The following is a 17,127-nucleotide window of genomic DNA, read 5'->3' on the forward strand; positions in this document are numbered from 1 at the left end:
GACTCTATTTTGAGTGTCAACATGATGCTTTTTAACACCAAAACGTGACTGGGAAAGACAGTCATGCTGTGGCCCACTGTGATTCTGCACAAGAATACGTATAGCGTCCTCTTAGCAGAAATGGGTTTGCGTAGCTAAATCCTCAGTCCATCCTGGAGTGCCAAGGCAGGAATGGGCTGGGTCTAAGCCTGTCTTTTGTATGTTAATGAGCTTTCACAGCAAAGGTTTATGAATTAACACAGAAGGAAGGATTCTTGAAGAAAGACATTTATCTCCTTATTGCCTTTTGTGATGGATTGTTCAGAGCTGAAGGAACACCGGGCCTGAACCAAATCTCCTGCTGCCCTATATAGTTTGTACAATCTCTTTTTCAATAACACCAAGTCAGGGCCGCCCCACTGCCAGACCAGCACTTCTTCGGGAATCTTCTCATAATATGACAGGGATAGAACCATCTGTAATACAAATCAACACTATTATTTTCAAAGTAAGCACTTTAAAAGGTTGCTTGAACAAGAAAAGATGAATTTGCCGAGTTGCATGCTATCTTGGAGTTAAAGTAAGACTACACCGTGAATTGCATTGCCCTGAGTGTTACGTTTTATCCTGATGGGTTTTAAGCTGAACTGGGTAAACAGTATGAGATGTTCTATTAGTGTTATTAATATGCAAGATGCAGTGATTAGGTATGATTATTTTCTAAAACTACTGCCCTCTATTTTTTTATTGTTCCTTTGATCTCTAGCGGGTAGTGAAAACAAAATTTGTAACTTAAAATATATTATCTTTGATGTAGAAATTAATTTTTGTGTTGCAGATTTACTGATTTGTAAAATGCTATCATTAGATGGTAAAAAAAAAAAAACTTTAGTCTGCAAAAAATGATGCCACTTTCTGTTTCTTTTTCAAAATTTGTCTAAAGCCATTTTATCTTTTAAAGTCTTGAATCTTAATTTAGGGTAAGGGACCTATATCCAATGACTTGATGCAAACTTTTGAGAAACAGCAAGGAGGTTGAACTTACAAGATATTTGCACTTAAATGATCATAGCTGAACTCGGATTAATTTTTTTATTCTAGCATTAGCTTTGTTTTCTTCTATATAGCATAGGATTGGGGTCTTTTTGTTATATATATATATATATATATATATATATATATCTCCACTCTTACAGTTTGTCTACATTCCACTAATTTCCTACTGATAATTTTCAAAAGATTTTCTGCTTTGAAATTCTAATTTTTAGTATGTTTGCTGATTAATTCTGTGGTTCCTTGTGATTGAAGACTGTCAATAAAAGGACAATTTCACATATAACCTTCAGCATTTTGAAAAGATGGTGTACTGTGAAATGCTCCTAAAACCGTATATTTTGACAAGGTCCACTTCCACTTAAACGTGTATAAAGTCAGCAGGCACGTTTCTCAATAATGTAATAATCAGTTATTTCACTTGTCATCTCACATCAAGCCGTCATTTTCCTATGGTAGCTTTTAACTTACCTGACTCTAGCTGCTGTGTATGTATTTCTGTAGCTTGTAAAACATCTAGTTATCGCTCTGTCTATTTTAGCTTTTTCGTTCTAATGATTTATTTTCATTTTCTTTAGGATGCAGACCTGCCGCTAACTGGATTTGATTTATAAGAGGGGAATCTACAGTCAATGGCCACTCTTGTCACGTTGCTACTATGGAAAACAGAGTGGTCAATAGGATATGGTCTGATAAATAGTGATGATTGAAGATGTTACTTCAATCCATGTGAAATCGATGGGAGATACTGGCTGCGGAAAGAGCTTCCTGAGCTTTTCTTGACGAGCTTGACTTGAAGAAGTCGGAGGTGTGAGCTACCACTAAACAGTCTTCTCAAGCGGATACAAATACCTTTGCCTCGCTGAAACCAGACAACTACACAACTAATGTGGGACCATGGCACTGCCCAGATGCATGTGGCCAAATTATGTTTGGAGGGCAATAATGGCATGCTTGGTACACAGGGGATCGGGTGCCTCATTGACTCTCTGCGCGTTGGGATGTTTGCTGCAGGCTGCCCATGTGCTTTCACAAAAATTGGATGATGCAGACCCACTGGTGACCACCAACTTCGGCAAGATAAGAGGGATTAAGAAAGAGCTCAATAACGAAATTTTGGGACCTGTTATTCAATTTCTTGGGGTTCCATATGCAGCCCCACCAACAGGGGAACATCGTTTTCAGCCTCCAGAACCACCATCTCCCTGGTCAGATATCAGGAATGCAACTCAGTTTGCTCCTGTGTGTCCCCAGAATATCATTGACGGCAGATTGCCAGAAGTCATGCTTCCTGTGTGGTTTACTAATAACTTGGATGTGGTTTCTTCATACGTACAAGACCAGAGCGAAGATTGCCTATATTTAAACATATACGTTCCAACTGAGGATGGTGAGTTTACTGCAGGAAAAGCAGGGAGATAAATTTATATTTTCTTTTCTATTCTAAGTTCTAACGATATTGATTCATGTGTACTGGTAGCATGCATGGCTTTTCCTGTTGGCATGTAGACATATTTTACATGCTTGCATGCCGCTCTTTTTGTTTATGTGTGTTAGTGTATCTGTTCTTATTTTTTTTCCTGTGCCTACTCATTTTTTTTCCTCCACAGCACGTATATTTAGGTAGAAATGGGTTCCTAATTTCCATTTCCTACCGAATGACTTCTGAGAAGATGCATCAACATGTCTCCATTGCATGTGCAGGCTCAACGAATCGGGGATCTTTCGCACTCAGTAAATGCAGGAGCATATTAAGTTAGATAGTGGTGTTGCATGTTCCGGCGGTCTGTGATGGAGCGCCATGTTATTTTCTAGTCTTCTATTCATTTTTCAGTAAAAAGAATATCCAAGGAATGTGCCAGAAAACCCGGCAAGAAAATATGTAGAAAAGGAGGTATGTATAAAAGTGGAAATAAAAAATGGGGGAAAAGCTTGCAGAGGAAGAAGATATTCTCCCTCAGGATGATTTGCTGATACTGGGAAGTGAATGGCTAGGTGATATTTGGAATTTCTTGAAGCCTGTCAAGGAACAGAAAGATGATCAAGGAGAGCTGTAGCTGAGTAGATGATGTTGACGAACCTCATTGGTGGTGCCTTGTGTGCTGGTGCTGGTGGCATCAACAGGAATTGAATCTCTGCTCTGAGTTGGTGTTTAGAGGAAAAGATACTCAGGCTATGACACTACCCGCAAGGAACCCAAATGATGCTGCCTTGCCAACTGGTTGATTTTTTCTCTGAACCCTGTTCTCCAGATAGCGATTTCTGTTCCTCTTAAAACTGATCAGTTCAGTCACAAACCTAGTTTTTTGCCTGTTTATTCTTAGCTACTTGTGAATGCCCTATGAACTTTCTCATATCGGGGTAAATTTGCCATAACTGCTGGGCGATTACCGTTATTAAGTAGTAGTATTTTCCCCCCAGATAGTCTATATTTTCAGTTCCTCTTCCAGAAAAGAATGAGATTTTGCAGATTTTTATCCTAAATGTTTACAGTCTTAAAATTACTTTAACATTTTTGTATTTATGTTAAACAATTTAAAACATAGGGAAGAACATGATTCAGAAGCTACAATTAAATCAACCTTCAAATCATCCTCTAGCCAGATTGAGCAAATGTAGACACTGACAGCTGCAAGCTTGCATCTGAATGTAGCTTGTCCACACTCCATTTTTATATAACATCCAGTAAATCACTCACAGGAGAGTATGATTTTCTATGGCAGTAAATCATCTAAGTGTTATTTTGACCTTATTCATAACTTTGTAGAATTTCCAATCTTCATACAGAAGTCATATTAATATTCTAGCGCTGTACATTCTATCTCTCTTTGCACTTCTCATCTGGCTGGACCAAGTCAGATTTCATTACAACATCCTTGTGGGGCAGGGAATGTCTAAACTGTTCTGTTTTACGAGGATTGCATTATATGGAAAAGCTTCATACAACAGAATTCTCAACTGCCGATCAGAGTATTTGCATTAAATTGAGTTTTGTTTGGTTTTGTTTTTATTTTTATTTCTTGGGCCATACTAGTAGAATGGGATTTGACCTTTGTTTTATTATTGATGCTGCAATTTGGGTTCAAAGCACACTCTACTTGAGAAGATGGATATAGAGGGAACAAAGTGTTTTAAACGACTAGAACACAATCTCTTGTTTTTCCCCAAATGAGAATAACTGCAGTAATTTACATGCCTTCAACTAATGTACAGTACTGCAGTGGTTATTATTATGCAGCTTATCAAGCATGTGTAATTAGCTAAGTGACTTTCACCTCCTATCACAAAGATGTTGATTCACAAAGTCATAAATAAAGATGCTATTGAAGAATGTATAAATAGAGCATAATACATGAAAATATGTACAATCAAGGAAATGAGAAGGATACCAAAAAGGTAAGCTAGTAAGCGAGAAAGTGACCTTTCCTCTCATATAACTTCAACGGAAAATAGCTTCATTAGAAAATTCTTTTTCATTGTTCTTTGGATTGTTGGCTCCATCGGCTATATGAGAGAGTTGGCAAAGAGTTGTGTTAGGTTGTGCTATTTACTTTGGCAAACTTTGAATTAATTTCTAATTAGCTTGAGGATAAAATCTGTAGATACTTCAGTCTGTGTGGTGTATAGTCTAAATCTATTGTGTTTTTATGTTAAGCAGCTTAAAAAATTATTTTGCGTGGGTATTTAATATATACTATTATTATTACATAATTTTTGTTCATCTACTAGCTATTTGTATGTTACCCCAAAGTCTAAATAACAAAGATTTTAAATGTAACTTTCTATATAAATGGCCTATTTAAAACTAAACAAAACTAAAATTTAGAGCTTGACTTTAAGCAGAGGTGTAACTTCCCCCGCCACCAAACTTTTAACTTTTTTTCTTCTCGATCATAGAGAGTCTTTTTTGGTCACTTCAAGAAATCATATTATTTTAATTCAAGAAAATACTAGTCATTTAATATCTATACAGATAGGAACATCTATTGCATATGGATTATAAATTCTTCAACAGAATTCTAGAAGTTTATAAATGATGATTCAGGAACTATAAGAATAGGTGTGTTGCATGTTACAGGTGTTAAAGATATTTTCATTTGTTATTATTTATCTTTTTTTAAAAATTGCGGATGGTCACCTTCTGAGGCAGATGAACCCCCACCCCATGCCAACTACACTAAAATCTGCACTTACTGTGTAAATCCAAAACTATTTCTTAATTGCCTAAATCATGTACTCTTCAAGGGAGTCAGTAATGAATGAAACAAAGATCCTTCTTCCTGCGGAACTTACTGCATTCAAGTAAGTTTACAAAGAACAAACCATCTTCTCCACTTTTGTCTGTATAACAGGAACAAATCTTTTACTTCCTCCAAGAGATGGCTTGCTATAGTATTTTTTTTTAAGGATTTTTTTGTTAAAAAAAAAAAAAAAGGATTTTTTTGTTTAATTGAGAGAGAGAGAGAGAGAGTGAGTGGGAGGAGCAGAAGGAGAGAGAGAATCTCAAACGGACTCCGTGAACAGCTTGGAGCCAGAAGTGGGTCTTGATGTCATGACCCTGAGATCAGGAACTGAGCTGAAACCAAGAGCTGGATGCTTCACCGACTGTCCCCACTCAGGCACTCTGCCTTGCTATAGTTTCAAAATAGAGCTTTTATAATATTTTCCTGTGCAGTTGAAGAAAAAAAAAACATTTTTATCAATAGGCTTCCTCTCATTTAAAAGAGGTCCCAGTTGCACTTTTCAATCTATCTTTTTATATTTCCCATGATAGTTTTAGCCATATGTTAATTACTCTCTAGATATTTCTTCAGGGTTTTATCTTGCAAAATTGAAAGATGCGTGCTTAAAATGGGATGACGATATCAACACCGGGCCAAATAGGCAGATAACATGTGACTGAAACTGAAATTTGGATGTAGAAAAGATATTACTATTTATTTTACAAATAAGAAAGTAGGTTCTGGGGTTAAATGTTCTGACCTGCTTTCTATTGCTAGTAAGTGGTAGTTAGGTTTGGTCCTAGTTCTTGCTAATATCAGATGCATTACCATAATGTTACATTACCTCTTCTAGAGATTTCTATAGCAGAGGCTCATATCTCTCTACCTTCTTGATCTCCCTTTCTTTTTTTTCCCTCTTAAATATATTGTGAATTCTTTTTATTCTCCTGTTGACTCTATTTTAAATGGATTTAATGCTTGCTTTAATTGAATTGGGTCAAGTCCATGGTAGCAAATGATTTCCAGAAAACATGTTAATATCCTTTTTGTGAATATTCTAAAACCCTACAGATAATTTTCTTATTGTCTAGACCAAGATCCCAACATATCTCTCCTGGCTACTATCAGGAATAGCTTTAATTTGCTTATGTTTCATTTTGTTTCTCTAGTTTGCTGTCTTGTGAGAGTTGCCAACAAACAGAAGAGTGGTCAAATATTAGGCAATAAACATGAGAAGGAGGAACAAGGGACCCAGAGAATCCACAAACAAACTGATTGGTTCATGGATGCCCTAGAGTTGTGTAGCTTTGTGTTTCTCCCGCACTTTGACTACTATTTGCATATAGCTCTTTTGAGATGAATACAGAATTGATTTTCATTTCTGCAGTGGTGAGAAATTGCTAACCTACTTTTTTCATATACCCCAATTTTTAATGTACAGAAAGGTAGAATGAATATTAATAGGTGGGTCTTGCATAATTTTTTTTACTTCTTGAGCATTTCATTCTTGATTTTCATGAACTATTTTACATTTACATTCTCTGTTTAGTAGTCTTTTCCTGAGATAATATGGAATTCATTCAAGAGCCTTTCCACAACTTTAGGGTCTATCTGGTTGTTTGTTGAACACAGACACTGATTTTTTTCCCTGATTAGTTGTGTATAACAATACTCTTTCCATTGTTAATGTGTGTAAAAGAAGATTATGTTCCATAGTGCCCATCCTTTTTGCTTACACATTTTTAACCAATTTATCCATCTAACAAATATTTATTGAGTCCTTACTCTGTGCTGATGATATTAATGCTCTAGGATCCAGAGATAACAGCAGTAAAAAAAAAAAAAAAAAAAAAAAAAAGTCCTTAACATCCTGGGGCTTACATCTAGTGTGTGGAGACTAATTGTAGAAAATAAACAAAATCAACAGCTAAAGTTAAGAAGATGAGAAATCATCAACAGAGTATGGGGGATCAAGAGTGCTGGAGTGAAGGATGACAGTAATTTTAAATAAGATATTTAGCATAGTCTTCATTCCAACGAAGACCTGAAGGAGATGAAATGGATATTTCTCTCCAGAAATATTTCTCTCCAGACTTTCTCCAAGAGCAGAGTAAAGAGCTAGAACAAAGGCATTAAAGGTGAAAGTCTGCATTGTGTAGGTAGGGAACAACTAGCACTATAGTATATCTGGAAAGGGTAAAGGGAGAGAGGCAGTGAGATTCAGAATGATCTGACTTTTATTAAAGAGTCATGCCAGCGCAGCAAAGGAGTCAGTGAACAAAATGAAAAGGTAACCTACTGAATGGGAAAAGGTATTTGCAAATGATATATCTGATAGGGGTTAATATTTAAAATATATAAAAAACTGGCAACTCAACACCAAAGCACACACACACGCGCGCGCGCACGCAAAACACAACCCAAATAATACAATTGAAAAATGGCAGCCGCGCCTGAATAAACATTTTTCCAAAGAAAAGATACAGATGGCCAACAGACACATGAAAAAATGCTCAATATCACTGATCATCAGGGAAATGCAAATCACAACCACAATGAGGTGTCACCCTATACCTGTCAGAGTGGCCAGTATCAAAGAGACAAGAAAGGACAAGTGTTGGCAGGGATTGTAGTGAAAAAGGACCCCTTGTGCACTGTTGGTGGGGATACAAATTGGCACAGCTACTGTGGAAAACAGTATGGAGTTTCCACAAAAGAAATTTAAAACAAAACTATCATACGATCCAATAATTTTACCACTGAATTTACCCAAAGAAAACAAAAACACTACTTCAAAAAGACATATAAGCCCTATGTTTATTGTAGCATTATTTAAAATAGCTAAGATATAGAAGCAACCTGAGTCCATAGATGGATGAGTGGATAGAGAAGATGTGAGAGATATGTGTACGTATATATGGAGCCGTATTACTCAGACATGAGAAATAACGAGATCTTGCCATCTAGGGTAATATTAAGAGGGCTGGAAGAAGAAAAGAAAAACAATGGACACTGAAAAAGTGTTATGTACGAGATGGGAGGTAAACCAAGATTTTTTGTTGTTGTTGTTGTCTTAGAAACTAGGAAAATACATCAAAACAGTGATGACAGAGTGATCATATCTACCAGAGGAACTTTTGTGGGGTATATGGGTCTGACCACTGGAGTGGGTCTAAGAGAAAATGGGAGATTTGGAGTCTCTGAGCATAAATGGCTATTTTAAGAAGTCTTGCAATAAGAAGGATCAGGGAAAAAATGGGAATGTAAGGAAAATAAGTTGTTTTGTTGCTGTAGGCTAAGATGAAAGAAATAAAGACATGCTTGTATAGTAGAAAGGGAACAATGAAAAATATTGAAGATGATAGACTGCTAGAATGACATTTTTATAGAAATATGGGATCTGGTGCACAGTTGGGGGCTTTGGGTTAAAAAGAGCATAAACAGATAATTTAAATTAACAATGCTAAGAAGAGCACATGAGTAGAAATCCACGGGTAGAAGTGGTAGTGGGATTCTGTTTTCATCTGATTGTTTTTATTTTGTTTGATGTGTGATATTAAGGGGAATGGAGATAGATTTAACATTGGTGAGCTCTTAGTTTCTTCTAGAATAAGTGCTTGGCTGGCTCAGTCAGTAGAGCGTGAGACTCTTGATCTTGGGGTTGTGAGCTCAAGCCACACATTGGGTGTAGAGATTACTTAAAAAAACTTAAAAAATTTGTCCTAGAATTTAGCATTATTAATTTAATATAACAATCTGAGTTTTTTTAAAATTTTTTTAATTTTTTATTTATTTATTTTTTTACCATATTACAAATGCAGACATGGAGGACCAAAGAAGTTAAGTATCTTGTCTAAAGTTAAATACTTTGTTGGTGCCCAGTTATATTTCCTCTGAGGTGACTATTTGCGAACAGGGAATAAAAACCATACAACAGCCACAACAACGATCTGTTTGTGTGGGGTCCCAGATGGAAGAGAAAATGAAACTGGTGGTCAGTTTGCTAATAGAAAAAAATCATTATATACTGGAATGATGACCACATCTGCTTCATTTGGGGGTTTGAAGATGAATGGGAAACCAGATTGCACCAAAGATTTGGCTCCATATTTGAATTAGGAGCCTTGGACACATGTGGTTAAGTCTTCTAAAACCTAAACAGTTTAACTTGGAACTCTGAAATGAAGTAGATCTAAAGGGTTGTAAAGTTTTAAAAGAACAGCATCAATTGTGCCATTGTTTGCTGACAGGCAGAGAGAGTCCTCTGGAGCAGATGATTAAAAGACCATTATAGTTGTCCAACTCAATTTTTCCAGAGAATAAATACCTTTTTTTCTTATAGAAACTGGACTTGAAGTCGAAAACATTTAAGACTTATGTTACCAGCAAAAAGAGTTATGCCACAAAATAAATCCTGCGTAGAAATTGCTTTTCTTTTCCCTCTCCAATGTATAAAAAAATAATATCTTTCCTGTATGTTTTGTTTTCACATCTAGGTCATGCTACTGGCTTAGTGATTATGACAAAATGATTGCTTTAAATCATTTCTGTATTACTTAGCATTACAGATTTTGTTGATCATCTTTTGGCTTTTAAGATTTCTCCTGTGAATGTTCTTTTTCCTTCCTGTCCTGGTAGTACGTGCTGAAATAGTCTAGGAAGTGACCAATTTCAAAAGTCACTCCAGCATATAAATTCGCTAGTGCAGTCATACGAACTCATTCTAGATTTGATGATCTTAAATTTCTGGACTAGATGGGGATGCATACATTCGAATAATAAATTTTGTTATAACCATTTGGAAGAGGACAGAGTGCTTCATGTAACATTTCCTGTATTAGTTTCCTACGGCTGCTGTAAGGAACTGCACAAAATGCGTGGCTTAAAATAACAGATTTAGTGTCTCATGGTCCTGGAGTTGAGAGGTCCAGAATCAAGGAGTTGACAGGGATAATGATTCCTGGAGCTTTTGAAGGAGGATCTCCTGGCCTCTCTCTGAGCTGCTTTCTGGTGTTGCCCAAGGTCAGGGGCATTCCTTGACTTGTAGCTGCATCACTCTGATTCCACCTCTGTTACTACAGGACTTTCTTCCCTGTGTGTCTCCCCATGTCTCTGCGTCTTCACATGGCTTTCTTGTAAGACACCAGTGACAGCATTTATGGCTCATCTTAATCCAGTATGACCTTATCTTAATTACATTTTCAAAGCCTCTATTTCCAAATAAGGTCATCGTATTACTTTGCTAGCGTTGCCCTAACAAAGTATCGTGAACTGCGTGGCTTAAAACACAGAAGATTTTTGCTTATAGTTCCGGAGGCTGGAAGTCTGAGGTCAAGATGTTGACCGGTTGATTCCTTCTGAAGGCTGGGAGGAAGAATCTGGTCTAGGTCTCCCTCCTTGGGCTTACAGATGGCTGTCTTCTCTTTGTGTCTCTGCACACGACATTCTCCCTGTACGTGTGTCTGTGTCAAACTATCCCCTTTAAAAATCCGTTTATTAAACTGAGGTACAATTGATACATAACCCTACATTTGTTTCAAGTGTACAACATAATGATTTGATATTTCTTCGTATTGTGAAGTGATCACCATACCAAGTCTAGTTCACATCATCACCATGCAGAGTAACAATTTTTTTAAGATTAACTCTTAGCAACTTTCAAGGATGAAAGACAGTATTATTAACTGTAGTCATCAGCTATTACATCCCCATGACTTACTGGAAGTTTATACCTTCTGACCTCCTTCACCCATTTTGCCCATCCCTCACCTCCACCTCTGGTAACCACCAATCTCTTCTCTGTATCTCTAAGGCTGTTTCGTTTGTTTGTTTGTTAAATTCCATGTATAAGTAAGATCATACAGTATTTGTCTTTCTCCCTTTGGACTTATTTCACTTAGCACAATGCCCTTAGGATCCATTCATTTGTTAGAAATAGCAAGATTTCATTCTTTATGGCTGAATAGTACTCCTGTGTGTGTGTGTGTGTGTGTGTGTGTGTATCACATTTTCTTTGTCCATTTAACCATCGATGGACACTTGCGTTGTTTCCATATCTGGGCTGTCGTAAATAATACTGCAGTGGACATAGAGGTTCATAGACCTTTTCCAATTTTCATTTCTTCAGATACATACTCAGAAGCAAGAATTACTGGATTGTGTGGTAGTTCTATTTTTATTGTTTTCAGGAGCGCTCTTACTGTTTTCCATAGTGGCTGTGCCATTTATATTCCCACCAACAGTGCATGATGGTTCTCTTTTCTCTACATCCTCAACAATACTTGTCATTTCTTGTCTTTTTTATACTACCCACTCTGACAGGTGTCAGGTGATATCTCATTGTGGTTTTTCAATTGCATTTCCCTGATGATCAGTGATGTTGAACATCCTTCCATGTACTTGTGAGCCATCTGTGTGTCTTCTCTGGAGAAATGCCTATTCAGAGTCTCTGCTCATTTTTAAGTTGGGTTGTTTGTTTGTTTGTTTGTTTGTTTTTGCAATTGAGTTGCCAAATTACTCCTTTTTATAAGGACATCAATCAGATGGGGTACAGTCCATTCTAATGACCTCATCTTAACTAATTACATCTGTAAGGACTTTATTTTTAAATAAAGTCACGTTTTTAGGTACTCAGGGCTAGAACTTCAACATATGAATTTTAAGGTAACACGATTTAATCTGTAAGTCACATTCTGAGATTCTGGTTGGACATGAATTCTTTTTTTTGTTTTTTTTTTTAATTTAGATTTTATTTATTTATTTGACAGAGAAAGAGTGCACAAGAAGGGGGAGTAGCATGCAGAGGGAGAGGGAGAAGCAGACTCTCCAATGAACAGGGAGCCCGATGCTGAGCTGGATCCCAGGAAGGCAGCTCAAGGAAGCTACTTAACTGACTGAGCCACCCAGGCGTCCTAGGACTGAATTTTTGAGGAGCACTAAGCACACTTCCAATTTCTTAAACTGAATCCCCAGAAAGATTTCAAAATGATGTTATCATTATACTCATTTTATATACATTGAAAAATTATTACTTATTGAAGTTAAATAACTTACCCAAGGTCACATGGCTGCTCCTAAGAATGCTGGGACTCCTTTTCAAGTTAGAACTGAAATGTGATATTCAGGCCCTCCAACAGAAATAGATTCTTTCTACTTTCCTGAGAAGTTTCTTTAATTTGTTTTTAAAGTATTTTTCTACCAAGATAGGATGCTATGCATTAGTTTAGATACTTTTAAATATGCAAGTGTTGAACTCTGTGACAAAAAGTTTCAGGTTTTTTAACTTTCCTTGAATTTTAAACATTTTATCCAGATGGTTGCTTACATGCAAATATGGTTTTAGTAACAATTAAGATCCTATCAATTTAATACTGTAGTAGCATTGGTTTTCAATACTGTTTCATTTGTCATATTTAGACAATTGAACAAAGTTCTTTTTAAAATATTTTTTTAAAATTTAAGACCTATTCCTTTGCCGTAATCTGTTCATCTGGTATCTGTGTAATGATAGCATTAGGCCAATTTAATTATAGCCTTTAATTTTCCTCAACAATTGTTGAGGAAATGTTGCAAGAATTAGTTTTAAACAATGACAAAAAGAAATCTTAATAAAAGGAGTTGGGGGTCACTGCAGCCATAGTTATGATTTGGAAAATCATAAAATCAACAGTCTTAATTTTCTGCTCCTCATTTCAGGACTAAAAAAAAAAAAAAAAAAGAAGTTTTCATTTTTTCCTTTCATCTCTTTTCTTTGAGGCAAAGACTTTTAGAGCAGTTAGGCCACAAAGGGAAATGGCTTGTTGTCACTTAGTCTTAGGAAGGTGATACAAAAGCACTTTCCCTCTCTTCTCTTTCTCTCCCGAAAGATTTTCTATTCTGTTTCTCAAAAAAAAACAAAAAACAAACAAACAAAAAAACAAAAACAACAAAAAAAAAACCAACCCTGCAGAGCTCCTCTTTTAGAATCTTCTTTCCAATTTTCCCAAATTGGAAGGTGGAAGGAGGTTAAGGGGATAGAGGGATAACGAATGCAGGACAGGTATGACATGAGGACTAATGTAACCCTGCCAAGTGGATCAGAAGCGTTTGTAAAGAGAGCTATTCCCAGGAAAGGAAGAGGGAGGCCTGGGTAGAAACGCTAAGAACATGCATGCTTCTTCTGATCTGGATTCCTGGGCCTCTCAGGAATAGGTATGTCCCCGTGAAGGGGATCTCCGGAAAGAGGGGTGCCTATGGCTAGGGCTAACTTTGCATTCCTGCTCAGTTCCCACTCACCATCTTCCCCAGCTCGTCGTCTTTCCAGGCCCTGAGCAGCTCAGGCCTCAGCTTTCACCAGGAGGAAATGATAGGAGTAACTTATAGGCCAGGCGATCCCGAGGTTTCTGAGCTCCCTCCGAGCGAGGCAGCCAAGCAGCCCAGCAGTGCCCCTGTGGACCTGCCCCCAGGCTCCCACCTGCATCCCCCCCCCCCACATTCTCACCCAACCCAACACCCCCAGGGCAGCTGGGCTTCCATTCCTTACACATATAGGCAAAGTCCACTGGTACTGCCCAGATACTTTTTTTTTTTTTTTCTTTAAAGAGGTGGGGAAACGGGGTGGGGAGGAGATTTCCTTTGTTTTTGAAAAAAAAAAAGCTTGGCAGTCATTTATTTAGGGAATTAACTTTATTTCAAGGAAAACGGAAATATCTATAAATTTGAATTCTAAATAGAATTTTTTTTCTATAATGATCATGTAAATTATTTTGTATTCCAACTTGATCTGAAAGGCCAGGGATGAGATATGAGTAGTTTTTCTGTTTTTATATTGTAAAGACCTTTGGCCACTTGTGCAGTATAGCAAAGGCGTTTTGAGGGAAAAAACAAACAAACAATACCTTGTACAATGTTTACCGGGGCCTCAGACTGTTGTTAAGTAGAATCTTTGACTATCAGAGTGATGCCCTTCTCCCTTCCTCCCTTCCTTCCTTCCTCCCTCTCTTCTTTCTTTCTTTCTTTCTTTCTTTCTTTCTTTCTTTCTTTCTTTCTTCTTCCTTCCTTCCTTCCTTTTTTCTTTCTTTCTCTTTCTTTCTTTCCTTCCTTCCTTCCTTCCTTCCTTCCTTCCTTCCTTCCTTCCTTCCTTTTTTCTTTCTCTCTTTCTCTCTTTCTTCTTTCTTTCTTTCTTTCTTTCTTTCTTTCTTTCTTTCTTTCTTTCTCTCTTTCTTCTTTCTTTCTTTCTTTCTTTCTTTTTTCTTTCTTTCTTTCTTCTTTCTTTCTTTCTTTCTTTCTTTCTTTCTTTCTTTCTTTCTTTCTCTTTTTTCTTTCTTTCTTCTTTCTTTCTTTCTTTCTTTCTTTCTTTCTTTCTTTCTTTCTTTCTTTCTTTTCTTTCTTTCTTCTTTCTTCTTTCTTTTTCTTCTTTTCTTTCTTCTTTCCCTTCCTTCCTCCCTCCCTTTCCTTCCTTCCTTCTTTCCTTCCTTCCTCACTTCCCTTCCCTTCCTTCCTCCCTCCCTTCCTGTCTCCCTCCCTCCCTCACTAGTGTTGTCTCTTTGCTCTGGTTTGTGCTCAATGTCCAGAAGGCACTGCCTGAAATTTCCTACCTGGCTGTTCCTTGTGTCTCTCTTGAGCCTACTGTAGGCAAAGGATCCATGTCCTAAACTACTGGAGGCTCAGTCGGCCAGGACAGACACACTTCCTCTTCGCCCTCAGGGTGCTTCCTTTGCCACCTTAGCCCTCAGGTAACGGGAAATCAGACCTTCCGTTGGTGGCCGTGTCAGTGAAAGAAAAAGTGAAAAGTGAAAGTAAGCCTTATTTGTAATAAAATCTCCGAACAAAATGAGGAGCTGGCCGTTTCTGGGGGGTGGGGGGAGCGGAAGGTAATGATGCTGCTCTTTGGCACCGTGTGCCCTATAATAAAACATTTAATTAAATCTTTAAATGACTGTGGAGCACAAAATATGCACATCAGAATAAAACACATCGGGCATAACCAAAACTATAATTATGTCAACCCTGTGCCTGAGCCCACCTTAGCTGCTCTGCCAAGAATCAGTGCTTTAAAACTTTCTATCCATCTGTTAAAAAAGAAAAAAAAAAAAAAAAAAAAAGAAGCACCTGCATCGTACCTGTAGAAATCTCTGGCAAGGTTGGGGATGCTTTGGCCACTGACACGGCAGCTGCGGGGCCCCTCAGCCACGGGCCGGGCTTCTGCTGAGCGCGTCCTGCGCAGGCCCCGAGGTGGGCAGGCCCTGAGGTGGGCAGGGCCCCAGGTGCGCAGGGCCCCAGGTGGGCAGGGCCACAGGTGCGCAGGGCCCCAGGTGGGCAGGGTCCCAGGTGGGCAGGGTCCCAGGTGCGCAGGCCCCAGGTGGGCAGGGTCCCAGGTGCGCAGGGTTCCCGGTGCGCAGGGCCCCAGGTGGGCAGGGTCCCAGGTGGGCAGGGCCCCAGGTGGGCAGGGCCCCAGGTGGGCTTCAAGGGCTCCGGGGAGCTGCCCTCCGAGCACCTGCTAACCCTCTGGCGGTGGATTCAGGAGCAGAAAGGAGCAGGGAGGAGAGTGGCCTGGGCGGGGAGCGGGCGCGAGGGGATACACGGCAGACGTGTCTGTGGCTCAGAGGTTTTGTGCTAGAAACTTGGGCCTGAGGTGGGTCCCCAGGAACAAATACTATAGGCCTGCGGTGTGTGGTGCGTGGGGCCGTTTTACTGACTTACTCCAGGTTATTTCTGTGTTTATTCAAAATGTGTGTTTGTGGGAGCCCCTGGGTGGCTCAGTGGTGGAGCATCTGGCTCAGGTCATGACCCTGGGGTCCTGGGATCGAGTCCCCCATTGGGCTCCCCGCAGGGAGCCTGCTCCTCCCTCTGCCCGGGTCTCTGCCTCTCTCTCTGTGTCTCATGAATAAATAAAATCAAAAAAATTAAAAACATAAAATAAAATGTGTGTTTGTGTCAGTGGGGGTGGGGCATGTCGTGTGTATCGATGTTTCCTCCCCCTTTGCTGGGGTTCCCAGTCCTCCCCCGCTCCTGCTCCTGCTTTGGGGCCTTTACAAACACCCCTGCCCGCTTCCCAGGGGCCTGACGCTGTCGGGGCGGGAGGACGGAGCAACCACATTTCAAAAACCCACAGACAAAATACTCGTTTGTGAGAGAAAAACCAAGAGGCTTAAAAAGAGTGTGTGCAGGATGACAGCTTAAATATATAGGTTTTGTTCAAGAATTTTTTTTTTTTTCAGTTTTATATTCTGAGTAACTGAGGCCGCAGGAGGGGTGGATCCTGACTGCTTGAGGTGAGCCCCTCACGTACTGATTTTGAAGCTGATGGGGCTTCCCTGGCAGAGGCCAACCCCCTCTCTTCACAAGGTGACCTCTCGGAGGTGGAGACGGCGCCCACCCTGGTGCTCGGGGCCTTGCAGACATTATCCTTCCACCCTGTGCACCTTCTCCTTCTCCGCCTCCCTCATCTTCATCGGGAGCCTCCGAGTTACCACAGTAGCCTCAGACCAGGCCTTCCCATTGCCCTTCCTGCTCCCGAATCCCACTCTACGTGGGCTGAGCCGCCAGTGGGATGTTCTCCTTTGAAGTCTGAAATCAGATCATCGTTCCCCTTTCTCCGTCCCTGGAAGAATTCCTGTTGCTTTTAAAATGAACGTAGGGCTCCGTGGCCTGTCAGAGCCTCCAGGGTGACCCCTGCCGCGTCCGCGGTCTCCTGCCCTCTATTTCCCGCTTCCTGTCTGCATCCTGGCCTTGCTGGTCTCGTCTTGGTTTCCAGTCTCTATCCCACCTCAGGACTTTTGAACTCGCTGCTTTTCTCTAACTTGCATATACGACGTCTCCCTCTTTGCCTGTCTAAGTCTTATAATTCAAGTCTTGGCAAAATGCCACTTTGAACGCTCTGCTAGGGTAACCT

The 17,127-nt window shown here is 39.4% G+C and overlaps 1 protein-coding gene across 9 annotated transcripts in view; it reads left to right on the plus strand.

The window, feature by feature from the left end:
* NLGN1 (neuroligin 1) overlaps positions 1-17,127 on the plus strand; it is an 809,004-nt gene that overhangs the window by 172,232 nt on the left and 619,645 nt on the right. For 5 of the 9 annotated variants that reach the window (XM_072808113.1, XM_072808112.1, XM_072808111.1 and 2 more), the window contains exons 2-3: positions 1,611-2,422; positions 2,867-2,926. In XM_072808113.1, coding sequence (XP_072664214.1) covers positions 1,930-2,422; positions 2,867-2,926 — 553 coding nt within the window. In that variant the 5' untranslated portion in view covers positions 1,611-1,929. The remainder of the gene's footprint in view (positions 1-1,610; positions 2,423-2,866; positions 2,927-17,127) is intronic. The other 4 variants (XM_072808115.1, XM_072808117.1, XM_072808118.1 and 1 more) reach the window with 1 other exon arrangement.

The sequence above is a fragment of the Canis lupus genome, chromosome 31 (assembly GCF_048164855.1).
Source record: "Canis lupus baileyi chromosome 31, mCanLup2.hap1, whole genome shotgun sequence".
In the NCBI taxonomy this organism is placed as follows: Eukaryota; Metazoa; Chordata; class Mammalia; order Carnivora; family Canidae; genus Canis; species Canis lupus.